This window comes from Rutidosis leptorrhynchoides, chromosome 3 (assembly GCF_046630445.1).
Source record: "Rutidosis leptorrhynchoides isolate AG116_Rl617_1_P2 chromosome 3, CSIRO_AGI_Rlap_v1, whole genome shotgun sequence".
NCBI classification, from domain to species: Eukaryota; Viridiplantae; Streptophyta; class Magnoliopsida; order Asterales; family Asteraceae; genus Rutidosis; species Rutidosis leptorrhynchoides.
Window position 1 is genome coordinate 193192564 of NC_092335.1, and position 24436 is coordinate 193216999.

At 40.3% G+C, this 24436-nt stretch overlaps 1 protein-coding gene across 1 annotated transcript; it reads right to left on the bottom strand.

Annotated features, from left to right (window-relative positions):
* Positions 1-2360: 2360 nt before the first annotated feature.
* Positions 2361-16417, bottom strand: LOC139900727 (uncharacterized). Its single transcript, XM_071883487.1, has 2 exons — positions 16295-16417; positions 2361-2627 (listed from the first exon to the last, which is right to left on the bottom strand). The coding sequence occupies exons 1-2, from the start codon at positions 16415-16417 to the stop codon at positions 2361-2363; spliced, it is 390 nt and encodes a 129-aa protein (XP_071739588.1).
* Between the last annotated feature and the right edge of the window lie 8019 nt (positions 16418-24436).

Here is a 24436-nt window from a genome sequence, read left to right on the forward strand (position 1 = left end):
TAACGTCTTGTAGCGTTGGAATATGATTTCCCATGAGTAATATGTCATCAACATATAAGATTAGAAAGACTTTAACGCTCCCACTAGCTCTCATGTACACACAGGGTTGGTCAAGGTTTTGTGAGAAACCAAACTCTTTGATTTTCTCATCAAACTTCTTGTTCCAACTCCTTGATGCTTGCTTTAATCCATAAATGGATTTCTGAAGCTTGCATACTTTATTAGGATACTTAGGATTCACAAACCCTTCAGGTTGCACCATATATACGTCCTCGCTAAGGTGACCATTTAAATGCGGTTTTGACATCCATTTGCCAAATCTCATAGTCATAGTACGCTGCTATAGCTATGAGTATCCTAATAGCTTTAATGTCCACCACTGGAGAAAAGGTCTCTTCATAATCAACCCCGTAGGTTTGAGTATAACCTTTTGCTACCAAGCGGGCCTTAAAGGTGTGTACATTTCCGTCCATGTCGGTCTTCTTCTTGAAGATCCATTTCCCAACAGGCTTGATGTTTGGTGGGAGATCAATCAAGCGCCAAACTTGATTATCTTTCATGGACTGCATCTCTTCATTCATAGCATCTTGCCATTTATCAGATTCAGGATCTGACAATGTAGCTTTGTAATTAGCGGGTTCGCCCAGATCCCCTAATTCCAGGTCCTCTGTCGTAACCATAAGGTTTAACCTTTCAGGTGGACGAGAGGTTCTACTAGATCTACGAATGAGACATGCTTCGTCCTGCACCTGGACATTTTCATGTTGCGGCTCAGTACGAATTTCGCTAGTGTCTTCAGAACGTAATGTATCTTGTTCTTGAATTTCTTCAAGATCTACAGTGCTCCCACTTGCTTCTTGTAAGAGGAGACTCTTCTCCAAAAACTCAGCATATCTAGCAATAAAAACCTTGTTTTCTGCTGGATAGTAGAAGTAGTATCCCATCGTTTCCTTTGGGTATCCTACAAAGAAACACTTGATAGTTCTGGACTCAAGTTTGTTTGGTGTATCACGCTTTACGTGAGCCTCACAACTCCAGACTTTCAAGTAAGACAGATTTGGGACCTTCCCATGCCATATTTCATATGGTGTCTTGTTTACCTTCATGGTTGGAACCATGTTGAGAATGCGTGCAGCAGACTCTAGAGCATATCCCCAAAAGGATGGTGGTAGAGTTGTTAGACTCATCATTGATCGAACCATGTCAAGTAAAGTTCGATTTATCCTTTCTGACACCCCATTATGCTGAGGTGTGTAAGGAGGAGTAAATTGTGAGACAATCCCACGATCTCTCAGATGATCTAAAAACTCTTGACTCATATATTCGCCTCCACGGTCAGACCGTAGAACCTTAATGGTCTTTTCGAGTTGATTTTCTACTTCATTTTGAAACGCTTTGAACGTTTCAAATACTTTATGTTTATGTTTAATCAAGTAAACATAACCATATCTACTGAAATCATCAGTAAAAGTAACGAAGTAGGTAGCTCCATCTCTAGACATTGTTCTAAATGGGCCACATACATCAGTATGAATGAGTCCAAGTAGATCACTCGACCTTTCAACCTGGTGGGTGAAGGGTTTCTTTGTCGTTTTTCCAGATAAACAAGATTCGCATATGTCAAACGACTCATTGCCGGTTGACTCAAGAAGCCCATCGTGTTGCAGCTTTGTTATGCGTTTCTTGTTTATATGACCAAGACGACAATGCCATAGATATGTGGAATTCAAATCATGCTTGAATTTCTTAGAGTTACAGTTAAATATAGAACTTTCGTTTGGAACAAGATTATGCATATCAATTTCAAAAATACCATCTCTAGGAATAGCATTAAAATAAAAAACATTATCCTTCGAAACTGAAATACCATAATCTGTGAATACATGATTAAAACCATTATCCTTCAAACGAGAAACTGAAATAACACCTCTAGTAATAGAAGGTGCATAATGACAATTATCTAAAATAAGAATAAGTCCACTTAGGAGGATGAGCTCATAGCTTCCTATAGCTTCGACAGTTGCACGATCGCCATTGCCAACGTACAGATCCAAAGCCCCCTTATTCAGCTTCCGAATTTTCCTAAGTCCCTGCATATCATTACAAATATGAGTACCACAACCAGTGTCATACACCCAAGTTTTATTAGGAAAATTATAGAGTTCTATAACGAAGATACCTGAAGTGCTGGTCGAACCAGCCTTTCCCTTCTTCAACTCTTCCAAGTAAAGCACACAGTTTCGTCTCCAATGTCCAATCTGGCCACAATGGTGACAAGCCATGTTCTTTGCGGGATGCTCTTTCTTTGCTGGTGGTGGAATTTTCTTCTTGGGAGTGTAAGCTTGCTTACTCTTTCCTTTTCATTTTCCACTAGCAGCTTGCGGCTTTCTTTTCTGGATTTTACCTTCCTTAATGGTTAAGACTGCAGGAGTCTTCTTTGGTAGCCCCTTTTCAACTTGCTTAAGCATTGCATGTAGCTCGGGAATGGTCTTTCCCATGCTATGCATATTGTAATTCATTACAAATCCATCATAGTCCTTGGATAGTGAAGTAAGTATCAAGTGCACTCCAAGAACTGGTGGCATAGCATAACCTAGGCACTCCAATTGATCCAAATAGCCTTTCATCTTCAAGACATATTTGTAAGACCCAAATATTTATTGTACATAATGTATTTATGGTGTACGATGCGTGTATGAAGTTTACGTGTTGCTTGCTCGGACGCCGAAGGAAACTGGACGTTGTCTGAAGTGACAAGGTGTGTACGTATCCTTTCAACCCCAAATAAAGTTTGTGTTGATGTTCCAAAGCCTTACCATTGGAAAGGAATTCTTATCACGTTTCCAACGATATTTGATTCATCGAAAACGGAGCTACGGTCAAAAAGTTATGGCCAAAACAAGAAACTGAAAACTGACCTGAAGGTTGGAGCGGCGCTCCACCATTCGGCGCGGCGCGCTGAACTCGTCTGATGCAATTTTCAGCCTTTTTAAAAGGTCTAAATGAAGGGTACTTTGGTCTTTTCACTTGGGGTCGGTTTGGGGTCATCAAAACTGATCCTTTGATCAGTTTGGATCACATTTTCACTCATCAAACACTCCCAACCTTATCTAGTGAGAGAGTAAGAGTTTTAGAGAGAGAGGTGGATTTAGAGAAGAAGGAGGCGGATTCTCATCAAAGCTCGAGTTCTAAAGTTGTTCCTCTCGTTCTTAGCTACGCGGTGATAGTATTGGTAAGCTCAAACTCCGAATTTCATCTATTTGATTTGATATTCAAGTTAGGGTTTGAGTTAGTTTGATGAAAAACCCTTTTAGATGATGAAATGGGTTTAGTGATGCTAGTAATTGGGTTTATTGTTAATTGTTGGTGGATTTTGGGTTGGTGAACTAATTGGCCATGTTTAGGACTTGAAATTGAGTTTAATCACTTAAGTTAGTGATTATGGAAGTATTGAAACCCATTTAAGGTTATTTGGTTGACTAATTGTGACTTTGGGTCAAATTAGGGTTTGGTGGTGATTATGACCCATTTGGCGATTTAATGAGGTTTATAAACTTAAAATGGATTAAGTTGAAGTATTAAACCGAGTTAAATGTGTTTTGGTGTTAAAACTTGTAAATGGTGAGATTTTGACTTAATGGGTCAAAACTAGGGTTTTAGTGTCAAAATGGGTATGACGCGTGTTTAACACTTGAGTTCGGGTTTAATTGGCAGATTAGGACCATTCTCACTTGTGTTAGTGATTATTGGTTAGTTTTGGGCACGGTTTGTGCTTGGAAGTGCATTTGGGTCGAAATTGCACTAAGTGACGAATTGGGTTGATTTGTAAATCCACTCTAAGTGTATTGTTGTAATTGTGATAATGGAATAGGTACTTTCCATTGGCGAGTTGCGGATTACTTGGAAGCATTCTTCAAGACTTCAAGGTGAGTGATAATATCCTATGTGCATATGTATGTGTAGGATGGGTGCGGGTCGGGTGAAGTGATTCTCGGCTATAGAGCTCACTTCACATATAGATGGATTTGATGGACTTTTGTATGAGTCCAATTGGCACGGTTGTGCATTTTGGTTGACCATCTTTGGCGAAGTACGCTTTCGCGTGTACATTATCACACGTGGTTGTGATGTGGTTGATATAACCCCAATGGCGAAGGGTATAATATTGAGAAGTGAATCGCGTGTGTATTCGGATTCACGATGACACGTGTGGTTTCGGTCATCTTATTGTATTGTGGAAATGAATCTCGTGTAGTTTGGATTCATGGTGACTCGTGTAGTTCGGTCATCTTATTGAGGTAGTAATCTCGTGTGGTTTCGGATTACTAAGGCTCGTGTAGTTCGGCCAACCTCGATGTTGTGAAGATAGTACTCTCGTGTGGTTTCGGATTACTAAGGCTCGTGTAGTTCGGCCAATCTTCATTGTGGTATTTGGTTCTCGGTATTGGGTTAAGGTGTTAACCTTGTTCGTTTATATTGTTTTATATTAATGTATTGTTGTGTTGTAGCTAACCCTCCGGGTGTAGCTATTTGGCGTTGTTCACATCGTCGTTGGTGAACTTATATTGTTGTTGTATCTTTAGCTCGTTGCTTAGAGATCGTACGGTATGCTTAGTGTAGTGCCTTATATGGATGCCTCGGTATGCGGTATTTGTTATTTTGTGGCGTGTCCATTTTATACATATATATGTATGTAGTATATTATCATTCACTAAGCGTTAGCTTACCCTCTCGTTGTTGACTCTTTTTATAGATTGCATGCGGATGGTGGCTCGGGTAAGCGCGAGGATTAGAGGACTTGCATAGTTTGCGTAGAAGGCTTGCTTTTGGATTTATTAGGATTGGGTAGCGTATCCCCAATCGCCATGCTCGGCTTTGTTTTGTATTAAAAGTCTTATGGTCGAAAATTGTATTTTGATACTTAAAGGATAATTTGGGTCGATGTGGGCCCCGCTTCGTAAACATAATTTTATTAATAGAACGTGCTAGTGTTTATATATGGAACATGGGGTTAAAAGCGTTACGCCTAAATATGTCGGGAACTAGTCAAACATTTTCGCGTTAAAAGACTTTCCGGACAGACAGGTTTGGCACGCCGCGCACCCCTGGTGGCGCGCCACGCCAGGTGGCAGTTCAGCAAAATTTTTATTTTTTTTTTGTAATTTTACACGGTTTAATCGCGGGTTGGTTTGGGTTGTTACAAGTGGTATCAGAGCATGGTCTAAGGGATTTAGGTGACTTGAGATAGGTGCCTAGACTTAGACTTGTGTGTGCTTAAATTGTTGCGGGACTTGTAGGATTACGGGTCAGAATGGGTTTGGTTAGTGCCTTGGCTATAGGTTGACTAACGTTTATATTAGTAATGCGGATATTATTAATATGTTGTTGTGTTGTGATAATAATTCTCGCGTGTGTTTGTACCGCGTAGACTTTTGGTTGTGTTTGTGTATATCATCGAGCGAGACGGTCATTGTACTAACGAGTCGATGCGGCATGTGTGCGTAATAAGAACTTGCAAACCTTATTACGGGTGCAAATCGTGTCTAACAAGTGATGTATGATGAGTGTTTAGCAAGATGGGGCTGTGTCGTGCGTACGGTTTTACACGTTCGTGGACTAATCGTTTTGCATTCTTTAGAATGACGACGCGAAACGAGACCGAGGCGAATGACGTGGAGTTTAACGCTAGGGTTGCGGCTGCCGTTGTGGAGCAAATGGGTGCTTTAGAAGAAAGAATGGAAAGGAGGTATTCCGAACTTCAAAGTAGTGGTGAAATGGAGCGTTATCTTAAGAGCTTCATGAGGACTAAACCCCCGATGTATGACGGAAAGCCGGATCCTTTGGTAAGCACAACTTGGATTTCGGACGTCGAAGGGTGTTTCCGTACTATTGATTGCCCTCCCGAGAGAAAGACGAGACTCGCTACGAGTTTGTTGCGGGGTAGGGCAAGGGATTGGTTGGATGGTAAGATTGATCTTGTCAGTGGCGAGACGTTTATGGCTTTATCGTGGGACGACTTTAAGGAGGAATTCTTCGAGGAGTTCCGGACTTCGGCCGATTTGTGGGAATTGCGTAATGAGTTGCGAAATTTGCTACAAGGATCTATGGATTTGAGTACTCTCAAGACGACCTTTATGGCAAAGGCTCGTTTTTGTCCGGAGTATTTGGAAAATGTCTCTACCAAGCCATGGAAATGAGTTTTGGTGTTCGGATGTTAGAGCATGTTCGCTCTCGTGTTGAAGTTGATGAACCATGAGGTTCGACGGGTGGGATGAAACCCGAGAAATCGAGTGTTTTGGATCTCGATGTATGTTGGTAAAGGATTCTACGTGACGCGACATTAGGTGCCTCTTTTATACCTACTAGCGTGGTGTTCGACTCCGATTGTGTTGCGGTTACATTGTACTTAGGGTACCGAAGTGAAACCCTTAGGTTCATGAGTGATCGGGTGAAATTCGACAAACTAAAGCAATTGGATGATTGCGAGTGTATAGTTCGTGTAATTTGTGGTACACTTTTCGTTCGAAATGTTCAAGGATAGGTTAGGATCCTTGGTATGCTCAAAGTTGGAACACGACATGGTGATGGGCCGTGCGAACCCAATTATTGGTAAAGTCTACCTTTGGTAGCATTGTACGGGTGTACGAGATGCGGTTATGGAACGTAATTCCAAGTGGAGGAGTTACACTCCCGCACGAGGAGGTTTTAGTGTGAGATTTCCGACAATGTTTTAGTAAACTGAAACTTGTGTCGGGACCAGATTTGGTCGATTGTGGTAGAGTACAATTTCGGTTAAATTGTACTTATGATTTTGGATTTGAATTATCACCAAGGTGGTAATGTGGTAAATCTCGTTGAGAGATAATGGACGTGTTTAGCAAGCAAGGTGAAATCCCTCGGTTAAGGGATGTGTGTGTCGGATTCTCTTTTAGAGAATTATTGTTTTGTACCTATGTTTGGTATAGGTGGTTCTTGCTCGATTATGGTATGGTTGTTTGATGAAGCATGATCTTTAGGGTCCGCTGACTTCATCATGGGAATACGTGATTGGTGGAGCATGACTTTCGGGGTCTGCTGACTTCATCATGAGCGCGATGTTATATCGGTGAAGCATGATCTTCGGGTCCGCTGACTTCATCCGGTGTTGAGATTGGTGGAGTATGACCTTTGGGGTCCGCTGACTTCATCAAGGGAGTAGTGTTATGTCGGTATGGTGTAACACTATCGGGAAATGCGAGTACCGGTGGGAAATGCGAGTACCATTCCTATGTTGAGATTGTGAATCGCGTGTGGTTTCGGATTCACGATGACGCGTGTGGTTTCGGTCATCTTAACTAAATGAATCTCGTGTAGTTCGGATTCATGGTGACTCGTGTAGTTCGGTCATCTTATTGAGGTAGTAATCTCGTGTGATTTCGGATTACTAAGGCTCGTGTAGTTCGGCCAACCTCGATGTTGTGGAAGTGAATCTCGTGTAGTTCGAATTCACGAATGACTCGTGTGGTTTCGGTCATTGTATTGAGGAGTGAATCTCGTGTAGTTCGGATTCACAATTGACTCGTGTAGTTCTGTCATTCCTCCGGGATAGTGACTCTCGTGTAGTTCGGATTCACTAAGGCGCGTGTGTTTTCGGCCAGCCTTCGTGTGTTGTGTGATTAGTGATGCGATAGCCGTGTTTCGCTCACGTGCTGTTACGGGTGTGACGATCGTCGATTTTGTACACCTTAGGATTAGCGTTGCCATAGTCGTTTTGGGCGCTTTTGGTTTTAGTCGTTGCTTATGATGTTAGGATAGTGGCGTATTGGTTGTATTGCGCACTACAAAGGATGTTTAGTGGTAAGAGTAATCCGTGAGGATTCATGTGGTTCGATCTTCAACGTTCGGATTGTTGACTTTAGGTTGAGACTTGGTCACTTTTAGCGTTGTCTGTGGTAAAGGTACGCTAAGGAATTTATATCTCGGTACGAGGTTGGTTGAGTTTTTCCCGATATGGGAAATTGAGCAGGTTTTAGTGCTCGGATTGTGGTTTTGATAAATCACGGTTGACGATTTTAGTGGTTAAAAGTGATCCATTGGGAAGAATTGTCTAGGAAAGTTCGTATTGGGACTTGAGTGAGGATCGTTGAGTAGGTCCGGATTGGTTAAGTGGAGAAGATCACGAGGACGTGATCGAGTTTAAGTGGGGGAGAGTTGTAAGACCCAAATATTTATTGTACATAATGTATTTATGGTGTACGATGTGTGTATGAAGTTTACGTGTTGCTTGCTCGGACGCCGAAGGAAACTGGACGTTGTCTGAAGTGACAAGGTGTGTACGTATCCTTTCAACCCCAAATAAAGTTTGTGTTGATGTTCCAAAGCCTTACCATTAGAAAGGAAATCTTATCACGTTTCCAAAAATATTTGATTCATCGAAAACGGAGCTACGGTCAAAAAGTTATGGCCAAAACAAGAAACTGAAAACTGACCTGAAGGTTGGAGCGGCGCTCCACCTTTCGGCGCGGCGCGCCGAACCCGTCTGATGCAATTTTCAGCCTTTTTAAAAGGTCTAAATGAAGGGTACTTTGGTCTTTTCACTTGGGGTCGGTTTGGGGTCATCAAAACTGATCCTTTGATCAGTTTGGATCACATTTTCACTCATCAAACACTCCCAACCTTATCTAGTGAGAGAGTAAGAGTTTTAGAGAGAGAGAGGTGGATTTAGAGAAGAAGGAGGCGGATTCTCATCAAAGCTCGAGTTCTAAAGTTGTTCCTCTCGTTCTTGGCTACGCGGTGATAGTATTGGTAAGCTCAAACTCCGAATTTCATCTATTTGATTTGATATTCAAGTTAGGGTTTGAGTTAGTTTGATGAAAAACCCTTTTAGATGATGAAATGGGTTTAGTGATGCTAGTAATTGGGTTTATTGTTAATTGTTGGTGGATTTTGGGTTGGTGAACTAATTGGCCATGTTTAGGACTTGAAATTGAGTTTAATCACTTAAGTTAGTGATTATGGAAGTATTGAAACCCATTTAAGGTTATTTGGTTGACTAATTGTGACTTTGGGTCAAATTAGGGTTTGGTGGTGATTATGACCCATTTGGCGATTTAATGAGGTTTATAAACTTAAAATGGATTAAGTTGAAGTATTAAACCGAGTTAAATGTGTTTTGGTGTTAAAACTTGTAAATGGTGAGATTTTGACTTATTGGGTCAAAACTAGGGTTTTAGTGTCAAAATGGGTATGACGCGTGTTTAACACTTGAGTTCAGGTTTAATTGGCGTATTAGGACCATTCTCACTTGTGTTAGTGATTATTGGTTAGTTTTGGGCACGGTTTGTGCTTGGAAGTGCATTTGGGTCGAAATTGCACTAAGTGACGAATTGGGTTGATTTGTAAATCCACTCTAAGTATATTGTTGTAATTGTGATAATGGAATAGGTACTTTCCATTGGCGAGTTGCGGATTACTTGGAAGCATTCTTCAAGACTTCAAGGTGAGTGATAATATCCTTTGTGCATATGTATGTGTAGGATGGGTGCGGGTCGGGTGAAGTGATTCTCGGCTATAGAGCTCACTTCACATATAGATGGATTTGATGGACTTTTGTATGAGTCCAATTGGCACGGTTGTGCGTTTTGGTTGACCATCTTTGGCGAAGTACGCGTTCGCGTGTACATTATCACACGTGGTTGTGATGTGGTTGATATAACCCCAATGGCGAAGGGTATAATATTGAGAAGTGAATCGCGTGTGTATTCGGATTCACGATGACGCGTGTGGTTTCGGTCATCTTATTGTATTGTGGAAATGAATCTCGTGTAGTTCGGATTCATGGTGACTCGTGTAGTTCGGTCATCTTATTGAGGTAGTAATCTCGTGTGGTTTCGGATTACTAAGGCTCGTGTAGTTCGGCCAACCTCGATGTTGTGAAGATAGTAATCTCGTGTGGTTTCGGATTACTAAGGCTCGTGTAGTTCGGCCAATCTTCATTGTGGTATTTGGTTCTCGGTATTGGGTTAAGGTGTTAACCTTGTTCGTTTATATTGTTATATATTAATGTATTGTTGTGTTGTAGCTAACCCTCCGGGTGTAGCTATTTGGCGTTGTTCACATCGTCGTTGGTGAACTTATATTGTTGTTGTATCTTTAGCTCGTTGCTTAGAGATCGTACGGTATGCTTAGTGTAGTGCCTTATATGGATGCCTCGGTATGCGGTATTTGTTATTTTGTGGCGTGTCCATTTTATACATATATATGTATGTAGTATATTATCATTCACTAAGCGTTAGCTTACCCTCTCGTTGTTGACTCTTTTTATAGATTGCATGCGGATGGTGGCTCGGGTAAGCGCGAGGATTAGAGGACTTGCATAGTTTGCGTAGAAGGCTTGCTTTTGGATTTATTAGGATTGGGTAGCGTATCCCCAATCGCCATGCTCGGCTTTGTTTTGTATTAAAAGTCTTATGGTCGAAAATTGTATTTTGATACTTAAAGGATAATTTGGGTCGATGTGGGGCCCGCTTCGTAAACATAATTTTATTAATAGAACGTGCTAGTTTTTATATATGGAACATGGGGTTAAAAGCGTTACGCCTAAATATGTCGGGAACTAGTCAAACATTTTCGCGTTAAAAGACTTTCCGGACAGACAGGTTTGGCACGCCGCGCCAGGTGGCAGTTCAGCAAATTTTTTTTTTTTTTTTTGTAATTTTACACGGTTTAATCGCGGGTTGGTTTGGGTTGTTACAAGTGGTATCAGAGCATGGTCTAAGAGATTTAGGTGACTTGAGATAGGTGCCTAGACTTAGACTTGTGTGTGCTTAAATTGTTGCGGGACTTGTAGGATTACGGGTCGGAATGGGTTTGGTTAGTGCCTTGGCTATAGGTTGACTAACGTTTATATTAGTAATGCGGATATTATTAATATGTTGTTGTGTTGTGATAATAATTCTCGCGTGTGTTTGTACCGCGTAGAATTTTGGTTGTGTTTGTGTATATCATCGAGCGAGACGGTCATTGTACTAACGAGTCGATGCGGCATGTGTGCGTAATAAGAACTTGCAAACCTTATTACGGGTGCAAATCGTGTCTAACAAGTGATGTATGATGAGTGTTTAGCAAGATGGGGCTGTGTCGTGCGTACGGTTTTACACGTTCGTGGACTAATCGTTTTGCATTCTTTAGAATGACGACGCGAAACGAGACCGAGGCGAATGACGTGGAGTTTAACGCTAGGGTTGCGGCTGCCGTTGCGGAGCAAATGGGTGCGTTAGAAGAAAGAATGGAAAGGAGGTATTCCGAACTTCAAAGTAGTGGTGAAATGAAGCGTTATCTTAAGAGCTTCATGAGGACTAAACCCCCGATGTATGACGGAAAGTCGGATCCTTTGATAAGCACAACTTGGATTTCGGACGTCGAAGGGTGTTTCCGTACTGATGATTGCCCTCCCGAGAGAAAGACGAGACTCGCTACGAGTTTGTTGCGGGGTAGGGCAAGGGATTGGTTGGATGGTAAGATTGATCTTGTCAGTGGCGAGACGTTTATGGCTTTATCGTGGGACGACTTTAAGGAGGAATTCTTCGAGGAGTTTCGGACTTCGGCCGATTTGTGGGAATTGCGTAATGAGTTGCGAAATTTGCAACAAGGATCTATGGATTTGAGTACTCTCAAGACGACCTTTATGGCAAAGGCTCGTTTTTGTCCGGAGTATTTGGAAAATGTCTCTACCAAGCCATGGAAATGAGTTTTGGTGTTCGGATGTTAGAGCATGTTCGCTCTCGTGTTGAAGTTGATGAACCATGAGGTTCGACGGGTGGGATGAAACCCGAGAAATCGAGTGTTTTGGATCTCGATGTATGTTGGTAAAGGATTCTACGTGACGCGACATTAGGTGCCTCTTTTATACCTACTAGCGTGGTGTTCGACTCCGATTGTGTTGCGGTTACATTGTACTTAGGGTACCGAAGTGAAACCCTTAGGTTCATGAGTGATCGGGTGAAATTCGACAAACTAAAGCAATTGGATGATTGCGAGTGTATAGTTCGTGTAATTTGTGGTACACTTTTCGTTCGAAATGTTCGAGGATAGGTTAGGATCCTTGGTATGCTCAAAGTTGGAACACGACATGGTGATGGGCCGTGCGAACCCAATTATTGGTAAAGTCTACCTTTGGTAGCATTGTACGGGTGTACGAGATGCGGTTATGGAACGTAATTCCAAGTGGAGGAGTTACACTCCCGCACGAGGAGGTTTTAGTGTGAGATTTCGGACAATGTTTTAGTAAACTGAAACTTGTGTCGGGACCAGATTTGGTTGATTGTGGTAGAGTACAATTTCGGTTAAATTGTACTTATGATTTTGGATTTGAATTATCACCAAGGTGGTAATGTGGTAAATCTCGTTGAGAGATAATGGACGTGTTTAGCAAGCAAGGTGAAATCCCTCGGTTAAGGGATGTGTGTGTCGGATTCTCTTTTAGAGAATTATTGTTTTGTACCTATGTTTGGTATAGGTGGTTCTTGCTCGATTATGGTATGGTTGTTTGATGAAGCATGATCTTTAAGGTCCGCTGACTTCATCATGGGAATACGTGATTGGTGGAGCATGACTTTCGGGGTCTGCTGACTTCATCATGAGCGCGGTGTTATATCGGTGAAGCATGATCTTCGGGTCCGCTGACTTCATCCGGTGTTGAGATTGGTGGAGTATGACCTTTGGGGTCCGCTGACTTCATCAAGGGAGTAGTGTTATGTCGGTATGGTGTAACACTATCGGGAAATGCGAGTACCGGTGGGAAATGCGAGTACCATTCCTATGTTGAGATTGTGAATCGCGTGTGGTTTCGGATTCACGATGACGCGTGTGGTTTCGGTCATCTTAACTAAATGAATCTCGTGTAGTTCGGATTCATGGTGACTCGTGTAGTTCGGTCATCTTATTGAGGTAGTAATCTCGTGTGATTTCGGATTACTAAGGCTCGTGTAGTTCGGTCAACCTCGATGTTGTGGAAGTGAATCTCGTGTAGTTCGAATTCACGAATGACTCGTGTGGTTTCGGTCATTGTATTGAGGAGTGAATCTCGTGTAGTTCGGATTCACAATTGACTCGTGTAGTTCGGTCATTCCTCCGGGATAGTGACTCTCGTGTAGTTCGGATTCACTAAGGCGCGTGTGTTTTCGGACAGCCTTCGTGTGTTGTGTGATTAGTGATGCGATAGCCGTGTTTCGCTCACGTGCTGTTACGGGTGTGACGATCGTCGATTTTGTACACCTTAGGATTAGCGTTGCCATAGTCGTTTTGGGCGCTTTTGGTTTTAGTCGTTGCTTATGATGTTAGGATAGTGGCGTATTGGTTGTATTGCGCACTACAAAGGATGTTTAGTGGTAAGAGTAATCCGTGAGGATTCATGTGGTTCGATCTTCAACGTTCGGATTGTTGACTTTAGGTTGAGACTTGGTCACTTTTAGCGTTGTCCGTGGTAAAGGTACGCTAAGGAATTTATATCTCGGTACGAGGTTGGTTGAGTTTTTCCCGATATGGGAAATTGAGCAGGTTTTAGTGCTCGGATTGTGGTTTTGATAAATCACGGTTGACGATTTTAGTGGTTAAAAGTGATCCATTGGGAAGAATTGTCTAGGAAAGTTCGTATTGGGACTTGAGTGAGGATCGTTGAGTAGGTCCGGATTGGTTAAGTAGAGAAGATCACGAGGACGTGATCGAGTTTAAGTGGGGGAGAGTTGTAAGACCCAAATATTTATTGTACATAATGTATTTATGGTGTACGATGTGTGTATGAAGTTTACGTGTTGCTTGCTCGGACGCCGAAGGAAACTGGACGTTGTCTGAAGTGACAAGGTGTGTACGTATCCTTTCAACCCCAAATAAAGTTTGTGTTGATGTTCCAAAGCCTTACCATTGGAAAGGAAATCTTATCACGTTTCCAACAATATTTGATTCATCGAAAACGGAGCTACGGTCAAAAAGTTATAGCCAAAACAAGAAACTGAAAACTGACCTGAAGGTTGGAGCGGCGCTCCACCTTTCGGCGCGGCGCGCCGAACCCGTCTGATGCAATTTTCAGCCTTTTTAAAAGGTCTAAATGAAGGGTACTTTGGTCTTTTCACTTGGGGTCAGTTTGGGGTCATCAAAACTGATCCTTTGATCAGTTTGGATCACATTTTCACTCATCAAACACTCCCAACCTTATCTAGTGAGAGAGTAAGAGTTTTAGAGAGAGAGAGAGGTGGATTTAGAGAAGAAGGAGGCGGATTCTCATCAAAGCTCGAGTTCTAAAGTTGTTCCTCTCGTTCTTGGCTACGCGGTGATAGTATTGGTAAGCTCAAACTCCGAATTTCATCTATTTGATTTGATATTCAAGTTAGGGTTTGAGTTAGTTTGATGAAAAACCCTTTTAGATGATGAAATGGGTTTAGTGATGCTAGTAATTGGGTTTATTGTTAATTGTTGGTGGATTTTGGGTTGGTGAACTAATTGGCCATGTTTAGGACTTGAAATTGAGTTTAATCACTTAAGTTAGTGATTATGGAAGTATTGAAACCCATTTAAGGTTATTTGGTTGACTAATTGTGACTTTGGGTCAAATTAGGGTTTGGTGGTGATTATGACCCATTTGGCGATTTAATGAGGTTTATAAACTTAAAATGGATTAAGTTGAAGTATTAAACCGAGTTAAATGTGTTTTGGTGTTAAAACTTGTAAATGGTGAGATTTTAACTTAATGGGTCAAAACTAGGGTTTTAGTGTCAAAATGGGTATGACGCGTGTTTAACACTTGAGTTCAGGTTTAATTGGCGTATTAGGACCATTCTCACTTGTGTTAGTGATTATTGGTTAGTTTTGGGCACGGTTTGTGCTTGGAAGTGCATTTGGGTCGAAATTGCACTAAGTGACGAATTGGGTTGATTTGTAAATCCACTCTAAGTGTATTGCTGTAATTGTGATAATGGAATAGGTACTTTCCATTGGCGAGTTGCGGATTACTTGGAAGCATTCTTCAAGACTTCAAGGTGAGTGATAATATCCTATGTGCATATGTATGTGTAGGATGGGTGCGGGTCGGGTGAAGTGATTCTCGGCTATAGAGCTCACTTCACATATAGATGGATTTGATGGACTTTTGTATGAGTCCAATTGGCACGGTTGTGCGTTTTGGTTGACCATCTTTGGCGAAGTACGCGTTCGCGTGTACATTATCACACGTGGTTGTGATGTGGTTGATATAACCCCAATGGCGAAGGGTATAATATTGAGAAGTGAATCGCGTGTGTATTCGGATTCACGATGACGCGTGTGGTTTCGGTCATCTTATTGTATTGTGGAAATGAATCTCGTGTAGTTCGGATTCATGGTGACTCGTGTAGTTCGGTCATCTTATTGAGGTAGTAATCTCGTGTGGTTTCGGATTACTAAGGCTCGTGTAGTTCGGCCAACCTCGATGTTGTGAAGATAGTAATCTCGTGTGGTTTCGGATTACTAAGGCTCGTGTAGTTCGGCCAATCTTCATTGTGGTATTTGGTTCTCGGTATTGGGTTAAGGTGTTAACCTTGTTCGTTTATATTGTTATATATTAATGTATTGTTGTGTTGTAGCTAACCCTCCGGGTGTAGCTATTTGGCGTTGTTCACATCGTCGTTGGTGAACTTATATTGTTGTTGTATCTTTAGCTCGTTGCTTAGAGATCGTACGGTATGCTTAGTGTAGTGCCTTATATGGATGCCTCGGTATGCGGTATTTGTTATTTTGTGGCGTGTCCATTTTATACGTATATATGTATGTAGTATATTATCATTCACTAAGCGTTAGCTTACCCTCTCGTTGTTGACTCTTTTTATAGATTGCATGCGGATGGTGGCTCGGGTAAGCGCGAGGATTAGAGGACTTGCATAGTTTGCGTAGAAGGCTTGCTTTTGGATTTATTAGGATTGGGTAGCGTATCCCCAATCGCCATGCTCGGCTTTGTTTTGTATTAAAAGTCTTATGGTCGAAAATTGTATTTTGATACTTAAAGGGTAAACATAATTTTATTAATAGAACGTGCTAGTTTTTATATATGGAACATGGGGTTAAAAGCGTTACGCCTAAATATGTCGGGAACTAGTCAAACATTTTCGCATTTAAAGACTTTTCGGTCAGACAGGTTTGGCGCGCCGCGCACCCCTGGTGGCGCGCCGCGCACCCCTGGTGGCGCGCCGCGCCAGGTGGCAGTTCAGCAAAATTTTTTTTTTTTTTTTTTTGTAATTTTACACGGTTTAATCGCGGGTTGGTTTGGGTTGTTACAATATTGGCTAACCGGTTGCCCCAACTCATGTTTGCAAGCGTGAAACGCTTTCACAGTTTTAAACAATTCCTGTTCTGCCTGCTGTTGGAACATCGTCTTGAGTTCCTCGATCATGTCATATGCATTGTAGTCCATTAAGTTCCTTTAGATCTCAGAGGTCATGCTAGCAAGCATAAGACATGCCACTTCAAGTTGTTTGTTATACTGCTTAGTATAAGCATTACGAACAGTAGCATTAGCAGTTTCAGGTGGGGCTTCAGGTAAAGGATTTTCCAGATGGTGCAACTTCCTTTCAGACTTTAAGAGAATCTGAAGGTTTCGATACCAGTCAATGAAGTTGTTACCATTCAATTTTTCCTTCTCAAGGATTGACCTTATGGTCATGTTGTTTACGGATTGAATTGCGTTTGATGTCATCTACAAAATAAACAAGGTTCTTTTAGTATCTTTAATAATTATCCTTTTATAAATTAACTACCCATGTTTTAAAAAATCTATAAAACTTTTAATTTACGTAAAAGGCTAAGATCCACATTGTACTTCCACCATCACAACAGTTGATCTGCTAGCAATTGTGGATTCAATCGGTAGGCGGCGGGCACTAATTGCATTACATGTGCAACTCTTAGATCTTTATGGGACTCACGACATTTAGTGTCTAACACTAGTGTCATGCTGGCATGTTTAGTCCCATCCTTGCCTCGGGTTGCGGACCTCTCAACTCGATTAAGTCATCCAATTGTGAAACGTGTAAAAATTAATCTAGGTCTCACGCATAGATAATAATTACCTCACGATTATAATTCAACTAGGTCTCACGCATAGTCAAAAAATAACGACAAGTGTTTCAACCGAATTGGACGGCACGACTTAAATTTCGACGGGTATATTATACAATTTTGATAATCTTAGAAAAATTGTGTTACGAATATTACATGCATAATATTCGCCTCACAAGTTAAAAACGTTTTAACTTGATTTTAATTATGTTTTGATTTTTGTTGTCACATGGCAAATTATACACAATCACATAACATATAAAATCCAACCAAACAAAATAAAACATAATAAGTATGTGCATAGCCTCAACCGATGAAAATCCTATGCTTGGTCTCACGAGCCATTATGAGAACCAAGTGGTCAACTAAAGGGACGATCACAAAAGTAAACCTTAGAAGCTCCCACTTGCGTCAAGATCTCATGATGACCAAGTGTCCTCCTTCACCGCATCTCTCACAACTTTTGTCCAGCGACTTTACTGCAAGTGTGTGTCTTGATGGCCAAAATCCGTTCACTTCAAGTCTTTAATCCCATCATGGAGGTTACATTTAATGTAAAATAAAATACAACTAATCTAGAATTGTAAATTACATAATTGGCTCAAAACGGCCTCCCAAAATAAAAGATTAAATTACATCAATAAATAGCCATAAAAACAATGGCATTCAAACAACCACAAATATACAAGATCACAACACATACACACGGTCTAGGTTTTCATCTCACAACTTTTGTCCAGCGACTTTACTGCAAGTGTGTGTCTTGATGGTCAAAATCCGTTCACTTCAAGTCTTTAATCCCATCATGGAGGTTACATTTAATGTAAAATAAAAAACAACTAATCTAGAATTGTAAATTACATAATTGACTCAAAACGGCCTCCCAAAATAAAAGATTAAATTACATCAATAAATAGCCATAAAAACAATGGCATTCAAACAACCACAAATATACAAGATCACAACACATACACACGGGCTAGGTTTTCATCGGCTATGCACAATTAAATCATCATAATAATAACATGATCATGACAATAATTATGGCTTGCTCCATGGCCCAAGATGCATGTCTTGGCCATGGATATTAAAATAAAGCATACAAATATATACACAAGCCATTTAATCAAAACAACCACGCAAGAATATTATTAACCGTATAAAAACATAAGAGGCTCTTGATACCACTGTTGGTGATTTAGGGTTTTAAGAAAAACAATTTTCTCATCATTAATTATTATCATGTGCATACATATAATAACAATAACTTTAAGCGGAAGCGTATTTATTATATTAATAACTAAATCACCAAAACGGATCCATATGATTTATACGGTTAAATAAATAAATACAACAAGAGAGATTAAAAATTATACATTTCTTGAAGAACCGGATTGATGGAAGAGAAACTAACAATCAAATGTATGATTGCCGCTAGGGTAGTCCACACTACACTTCGATCAACGTCAAACGGATGTGCTAGTCCCGTCAAGTAATAGTAAATAATTGCAAGAATTATAAAATGAATCGTAATAACCGAAAATTTATTCCTTTTGTTTGTTCGTCGTACAAAAATATCTTGGGTTTTCTGTGCTTGTCGACTTTGTTTGAATTAAGTCAACAAAAGGTTTTGTGAAATCTTGTTTTTTATTTGCCGTAAAAACTAATAAGATTTGTGAGGGATATTTTTTGTGTGTATTGCCAAAAAAGACAACTAAAATATATTAATATATATAGGTGAACAAAGTCGGTCTACGAAAACTGGTCGGTCAACTAATTTGATCACAATACAATCATAATTGTATGCAATATCCATTCTTGGTGCATACGTTCAAAAATAATTATATTATATTTAATTAATTAAAACATTAATTAACTATTAATTAATCAACTAATTAATTAAATTCTTTATTACTTGAAAAATATATATCACGTATATATTATTAATTTGACGTCTAGGTGTATATGTGTGTGACCCCGAAAGCTCAAATGAATTCAGCCATATAGTTATGTGTTGTACCTTGCACATAAATCCTACAAAGCTTATCTAACAAACTATTAGAATGTATTTGATATGTATTATCATGCCCTATCAAGTTGGACATATTGTTAAATAGGACTGGCCCAAGAGCCTTGTATTTATACTCGTGATTATGGAATGGAAAAGGATAGACAATTTAGCTCTTTCAGTTCAGATTGATGTCGTGACCATATTTCAAAACCAACTCTCTTAGATGAGTGGCAACAGAAGGAACACTTTAAGTGAATACACCATAATGGCGATCGAAATCTACTTTTCAGTACGCCTTGGACATCCTTCAATAATCTCGTCATCTTTGTTCTTCAAATACATTAGCAAGTGGCGACAACACAGGAGATGATAAGCATAAGGAAAAACGGATTTAATACCAGGTGCTATTGAAGCTGCCTTATTGGAAATAATTGTCAGCTTTTCAATCCATTCCCTTGATTTTCGGTGTGTATCAGAGGTTACCAAATAACGACGACCAATGGTCTGTGTTCTCACATGCTCCAATACCGTAGGCAAGAGGTAGAATGTTGTTATTGTCATCCATCGCAACAAGAATTAGATTAGTTCCCAAGTACTTTCAAATGAGCACCATCAACCATCATTATTGGTCGTATGTATTTTACAAACGGTCGTACATGCATTTATAACAAATTTTAGTAAATTATAGACAAAATTACTGAATTCATATCAAATTAGTAATTGGTTACTTACTGCTGCACCGATCAACATGTAGCACTTTAAAACTTTGTCTTTGTAGTCGGTTCAAATGTTCGTTCGGTTACCCTGATTACATAGCTCGAGGTTGTGAAGATATAGAGGAAGCTTTATGACTGAGTCTTTATAATTATCCCGCAACAATTTGGTAGCGTAACATTTTGCTCTTCATGCATGATTATACGAGAGACTCACCTGGAACCGCTGACTTATATCAGACATTATATCTTTGCCTTTATAAATTCAACCTTGTACCAACGTATCCTTTATAATGTGTTCCAAAACCTTCTTGGTTGAGTGTTTGTTATTATCCAAGATTTACTTGTTGGAGCGTATGTGCTCGTCATGTAATTTCCTGGTCAAAAAGTTCTCACTTTTAGGTATAAGTGTTGCACTAATTTTTCATTCACAATCTAAAAGTTTACAACGAGCAATAAACCTAGTTTTGTCAGATTTCATCACATTAATCTTTCGTCCATCTTCAAAGCATTTGTTTGTAATTGAAGTTGGACTTCATCATTTTTTTCAAAAGTTTACCCCTGTCTTACACGATTTTGCAACGATTTTTTTAGGGGTTGGCTTAATTTCGGGTTCATTTTGAAATAAAATGGGTGGCATATCACGTAACATGTCACGTGGAGTTCCTTTTAGTACTGAAATTTACTCTTTCTGCATTGGCTCCTCGACCTCCTCCTCTCTGTCCTCCGTTTCGTCATCCGCTGTTTCTCTTACAAATGACTCCATAAAAGGATGTTCTATTTTTTGAGTTCATTGACGTTTTCCTCATCGTAGCGTTGATAATCATGACACTCTAGCTCTTCATCAGTTTTGCTTTGGTGGAAGTTCTTTTTGTTTTCTGGTATGAGTGTTTGTTTGCTAAAATTGAGTGTTCTGGTATTATTATTCGTAGAACTGTGTGTTTTGGTATTGTTGTTTGGTTGAACTGTGTGTTTTGGTGCTCTTGTTGTCGGAACGGTTGATATTGCAACTGATGTTGTTGGAATTGTTATAGTTGGAAGTTGGGACAGTTGTTGCCAAAATGGTTCTTGTGGACTTGCTTGAAAAAGATGTAGTTTTTAGTTTGGTTTTGAAGGATAATTATCAATAGGTTGAAAATTATTCAGTTATTGAAAACCACCACTACTACTACTATTCGGTTTGTTACTACCAAAACCATATACCAATTTGATCTTCTTAACTGTTGGTGTGCGAAGCGAGTTAAACAAGAATTCGGTTCAACAGACAAGGCTAGCCGCGGTCTATCCTAGGCGCGACGCGGCCTAGAGTGTGAATAGGGGTCGAGCTGAAGGAAAACTTCTGTTTTGAATTTTTCCTTGTAGGCGCGGCGCGGCTATCCCTGGCGCGGCGCGGCTTCGTCTGCGAGGAAGTTTCCAAAATCGAGTTTTCTTGTTCCCAAAGCTATTTCTTTGTTTAGTTTTGCCTATTTAAGCATCTTATTGTAACTCATACGTGTATCCACGAAATTTATCAACAAAAGAACTCTCTTTGGTGGCCGAGGATTAAAGTAATCATTCGTGATTACATATAACCTCCTTAAATTCTATTGTCTTTATCGTTTTTGCTAGTTTCTTCATAAACATCAATTATTTTCGTGTATTGTAAGTGGGTTTGATAACCTAGGGTTATCTAGTCTTGTTAGGGCTCACGTGCTTTATTCCTAACAAGTGGTATCAGAGCTTCGGTTCGGTTTCAAGGGAACAATGGCGGAAAAGAGTGATGTGAAGGTTGATAAGTTTGATGGGAATGATTTTAGTTTTTGGAAGATGCAAATTGAAGATGTGCTCTATCAAAAGAAGCTTTACCAACCGTTGAAGGGTGTTAAACCGGAAGAGATAACTCAAGGCGAGTGGGAGTTGTTGGATAGGCAAGCCCTAGGAGTTGTTCGACTTTCTCTGGTCAAGAACGTTGCTTACAACATCGTGGGTGAAACCACAACGGCGGATGTACTTACGGCTTTATCCAACATGTATGAAAATCCATCCGCTTTGAATAAAGTTTTCTTGATTCGGAAATTGGTGAATGCTAGGATGATGGAGGGTTCCTCTGCGGCGGATCATGTTAACGAATTTAATTCGATTTTAACTCGTTTGAAGTCGGTGAATATTAAATTCGATGATGAGCTTGAGGCGTTGTTTTTGCTATCTTCATTGCCCAAGAGTTGGGCCGGTACGGTTACGGCGGTTAGTGGTTCAACCGGAACTACTAAGTTAACTTTTTGAAGGAATTCGGGATTTGATTCTTAGCGAAGGTATTCGTAGGAAAGATTCGAATGGAAGTTCGGGTTCGGTTCTAAGTATTAGTCGGGGAAGAGCTAGGTCAAGAAGTCCGTCAAGGAGCAAGAACGTGGTGTGTTGGAATTGTCAACAAGTTGGTCACTATAAGTCAAAGTGCTCGAGTTTTAAGTCGGGTGGGAGCGTGTCGACTGTGGTGATTGAAGATGCGTTGATGTGTCAAAAAGAGGATCTTGACGAATCTTGGGTTTTAGATTCGGGTGCCTCGTATCATGTTACCCCATTCATGAACGAGATGGTGAACTTCAAGGAATACTCCGATAAGGTTCGAGTTGTGAATGGGAGTATACTTGATATTGCGGGTATTGGTGATCTCATGGTTAGACACTTGAATTATGCTTGGATCTTGAGGAATACGCGGTTCGTTCCAAAGCTCAAGAGTCGGTTGATTTCGGTTGGGCAATTGGATGACGATAATTGTCATGTCCTATTTGGAGATCAAAAGTGGGTAGTGTTTAAGGGAGATTATGTGGTTGCTCGCGGGTTTAAAAGGGGAACCATGTATATGGTTGAAGTTCCTAAAGAGGAATGGCTAGGTGATTTTGTGGATGTCAAAAGTCCTAGCATGCTAATGCTTTCCGGAATTGTTGAGGGATCTTGTTTGAGTGGGAGCTCAAAGGAAGTTGAAGCTAGTGAAAACGGGTCGAGTTGGGTACACTAGAGCTTTCGGTACTTCGGGTAGATCTTCTCCAATGGCAACTTTGTTGTAGTCGACCGAAGAAGATGAACAAGAGGTTTTCTTAAGAGTCATGGTTAATGATACATCCGTACAGTGGGAGTTGGCTCGGGATGGAAAATCGGGTTTGTCAAAATACGTGCGCACGTATGTGGTCGATGTTCCAATGGTGAAAGCAAAGGTGGTTATGTGAAAGATCAAGGATGTGATTGCGTTCTCATACGACTGCCTTGATGGTGTTATCCACATGTTTGATCTACCGGCGGGTTTATTCTTTGTTGGAAAGTTGAATCGGATGGATGATATTGTGTACGGGTGATCGCTTGGGCGATGGGGTTAATTGGGTCGGATCGGACTCAAACGACTCGTTATCTCCAAAACTAAGGAGGTATGTGCCATAACCAAATAGAGGTTCTTGTTTTTCCAAGCTAGTAACAAAAGGATCAAATTATAGCTCAGCGGTATTTTTTGGTATCGAAAGACTTCACTTGCTCGAAGGTTATCGGGATAAGTGCGGCGTGATTCGGGTGCAAATCCGGCGTGATTCGGGTGCAAATCCGGCGGTATCAAAAGGAGGTATAATTAGCTGGTCAAAGTTGTTATTGTGGGATGATGATGATGTTGATGATGTCAGGTTAAGATGGATGCTGTTTAACGTCTCTTCGGGTGGGAGATTGTTGGTGTGCGAAGCGAGTTAAACAAGAATTCGGTTCAACAGACAAGGCGCGCCTCGGCTTATCCTAGGCGCGACGCGGCCTAGAGTGTGAACAGGGGTCGAGCTGAAGGTAAACTTCTGTTTTGGATTTTGCCTTGGAGGCGCGGCGCGGCTATCCTTGGCGCGGCGCGGCTTCGTCTGCGAGGAAGTTTCCAAAATCGAGTTTTCTTGTTCTCAAAGCTATTTCTTTGTTTAGTTTTGCCTATTTAAGCATCTTATTGTAGCCCATACATGTATCCACGAAATTTATCAATAAAAGAACTCTCTTTGGTGGTCGAGGATTAAAGTAATCATTCGTGATTACATATAACCTCGTTAAATTCTATTGTCTTTATCGTTTTTGCTAGTTTCTTCATATACATCAATTATTTTCGTTTATTGTAAGTGGATTTGATAACCTAGGATTATCTAGTCTTGTTAGGGCTATTACGTGCTTTATTCCTAACATTAACAACATAAATTTCGATTGAGCATTACGAATAACATGGTTTAAAAATTCTTGAAAATCTTTAATCATCAACAATATCCACAACAAAATTATTTACCTTATACTTCATTCAAATATGTGAATCAATTAGTAATTGTAACTTATGTAGCACTTTCTCAAAGGAATTTTGCAAGTTATTGATTTTTCGAAAACTAGAAGATTTGAACGTATTCAAACACACTCAATTGGCAGATACATTGGTAAATTGTTAACGTATTCAAATGCACCTCCGTAACAAATATAAAGTCTAAATTTTCATCATTTTGGGACATTTTTAGAGTAAAACTAAAAAATTACAAAAGCTAAAAAATACTGATAGCTAAGATGGCATCTTTCGAGAAGGAAAAACACATGTAAATGCCCAAATGAATGGTGATACTACTCATCATAGGCACTCTTTTTAAAGAGATGAAACGGTATCCTAAAAATCTATAAAATG

Bases quoted from the DNA above. Each gene is read 5' to 3' on its own strand.
- LOC139900727 (XM_071883487.1), bottom strand. From the start codon at position 16,417: ATGGACTACAATGCATATGACATGATCGAGGAACTCAAGACGATGTTC. The intron at 2,628-16,294 runs GTTAGCCAATAT...TATGTCTTGAAG, and splicing joins AACATGAGTTGGGGCAACCG to ATGAAAGGCTATTTGGATCA.